The following is a 2,474-nucleotide window of genomic DNA, read 5'->3' as shown; positions in this document are numbered from 1 at the left end:
ATGCAGCCCAGGATACGGTTGGCTTTCTGGGCTGCGAGCGCACATTGCTGGCTCACGTCCAATTTTTCACCCACCAGTACCCCCAAGTCCTTCTCCATTCATCACCCAGTCTGTACTGGTACTGGGGATTGCCCCGACCCAAGTGCAGGACCTTGCACTTGGCCTGGTTGAACTTCATGAGGTTCACATGGGCCAACTCCTCCAGCCCACCAAGGCCCCTCTGGATGGCATCCCCTCCCTCCAGTGATCAACGGCACCACTCAGCTTGGTGCCCCCTGCCAACTTGCTGGGGCTGCGCTCAATCCCACCGCATCACTGATGAAGATATTAAATTGTAGTGGTCCCAGTACGGGCCCCTGAGGGACACCACGCCTTACTGGGTTGCTCCACCACCCGCCGCCTCCACCCCGAACACGTGCTGGTGGAGGACAACCAGGAGGAAGCGCACCCCCTGCCCAACCCCTGCCTGCAGCCCTGCCCACCTCCCCAGGCTGAGCCCTCCCAGCCCTGCCGGCTCAGCAGCCGCCTTGCTTTTGCCGACGAACTGCTATCGCGGCGCAAAATCAGCTGTCCCGGCAAAAGCCATCTCCTGGTGGCCCTCCCCACCCTGGGTTGGTGATAACGAAGGGAACCACTTAAGGGTTCGTCAGGGCCAAGGCGAGGCGGGCAGTGGGGTCTCCGAAGGCAGGGGGTATGAAATGCCCAGGGAAGGCACGTGGCGGGTGGAAGCAGGGACAGGGCTGGGGTCTGCCCGTGTCCGTGTCCATGCCAGGTGGTGACACTGGATGTGGCTGATGTGCCCCCCTGTGCTCTCACTCCCAAGGACCAGGCATCCACACCAAAAACCACCCCTGGGATGTGGTTCAGACCCTGCTCTGGATCAGTCCATACTAAAACCAATTTGCCCCTCTCTGGCCAAGAGCTGCCCGGCCCGTCATCCCCACCCCACTGCACCTGCACAGCCCGGACAACGCCACCAGCATTGCACCGTGCAAATAAAACACAGCTCCATCCTAATTTTGCTGCTCCCGGAGCTTCCCAGCTAACCACCGGGAGCCCCGGGGCTGAGACAAGGGTGGGGAGCGGGCAGAACACCCTGCTCGCTGCCACGTGGATTCAGGCTCCAACCCTTCCTGTGTCTTTTTTCGCACTTGCAAAAATATTTGCTGGCACTGAAGCGGACTAAGAAACGTCCTGAAACCCCTCGCTCGGCGTTTCGCCACCAGCCGTGGCTGCACCGCCCGCGGGGGAAGCAGTTCCCATGCCCAGGCTGGGTGGGACGGATGGATGGAGACTCTCTGCAGGGCTGCGTGCTCCCCGGCTCATCCCTTCCCTGGGCTCACAGAATCCGGCCACCCACCAGCAAAGCCCCTCCAGTACTGCCCGGGGTTCCCAGGAAGACGAAGCCCCCGGCCGGGCAGGATCCGGCCCTCCCTGCTCACCTGTACTGCGCCTGGAAGTGGCTCTGCACGAAGCTCTGCCCGCGGGGATGCTGGGCGGCCGGCGGGGAGCTGCCGGCACCGCCGCTCCCATCCTCGCCAGGCTGCGGGGGCAAGAGACAAGGGGGTTGAGCGAGGCGCCGGGGTGACCCCCCCACCCTTGAGGGGTTGGGGAGACGTCCCAGTGAACCAAGCCCAGCTTCGGTGTCCCCACGGCATGAGGATGGGCTGAAGGTGACGCCGAGGCGATCCCTGCCCAGCACCCACTGGCCCCGTGCCCTCCAGGCTCCCTGCGTGCCTTCTCCTGGGGAAATTCTGGGGTATGTCCCATCCACCCTTAGTGTGGGGCACTAAGGGTTAACCCTCTGTCCGCACCCCTGCCCCAGCACCTGCCCGCAGGCAGGGGCTCTGCAGCAGCCAGACCTGGCTGGGATGGCTTATCCATGCCACAGCGTGGGCACCTCTGGCAGGGGAAAGCTTGGGAGGCAGAAAGCCGGTCCCCCCACAACATCCCCCTCCAAGGAGCCCCAGTGCCCACGGGCACACGCCTGCAGGGTCAGCAGCCCTGGCAGGGAGGTGCCCACAGCACCCCAGCACCCACTGTGCCGGCAAATGCACCCATGGGTGCTGGGACCGGCCGTGCTGCAGGGAGCTGCACGTGGGTGGGCGAGACGGCAGGATGCTGCAGCGAGCAGGTGTCCGTGTGTCTGCGTGCGTGTCCGTGTGTCTGCGAGGTGAGCTCCTGGAGCGGGTGTGCACGTTCCTGTGCATGCACCCGCCTGAGGCAAACACAGCCAGGTGCAGATTAACCACATGCAAATCACCAGAACCAGGGAGCTAAAAAAAGCAGCGGCTGGCGTGATGCCCCCCCAGGCAGGCGTGCCAGCGTGGGGCTGCCAGCGCCGCCCAGAAAATGAGCCCCGCTGCTGTGTGTTTCCCCAGCGCCTTTACCAGCAGCAAGCCCAGGCACGGCACCCAGCATAGCACCCGGCACCCCAAGCCCAGGCACAGCACCCCGGCACAGCACCCGGCACA

General features: G+C 64.4%; 1 protein-coding gene across 1 annotated transcript in view; it reads right to left on the bottom strand.

The window, feature by feature from the left end:
* Positions 1-2,474, bottom strand: part of USP43 (ubiquitin specific peptidase 43) — a 28,265-nt gene that overhangs the window by 22,095 nt on the left and 3,696 nt on the right. The window contains 1 exon segment of the mRNA XM_009285441.1: positions 1,443-1,543. Coding sequence (XP_009283716.1) covers positions 1,443-1,543 — 101 coding nt within the window.

The sequence above is a fragment of the Aptenodytes forsteri genome, unplaced genomic scaffold (assembly GCF_000699145.1).
Source record: "Aptenodytes forsteri isolate BGI_AS27 unplaced genomic scaffold, ASM69914v1 Scaffold186, whole genome shotgun sequence".
In the NCBI taxonomy this organism is placed as follows: Eukaryota; Metazoa; Chordata; class Aves; order Sphenisciformes; family Spheniscidae; genus Aptenodytes; species Aptenodytes forsteri.
The sequence above is the reverse complement of the archived record's forward strand: the minus strand, read 5'-3'. Positions and strand labels throughout refer to the sequence as shown.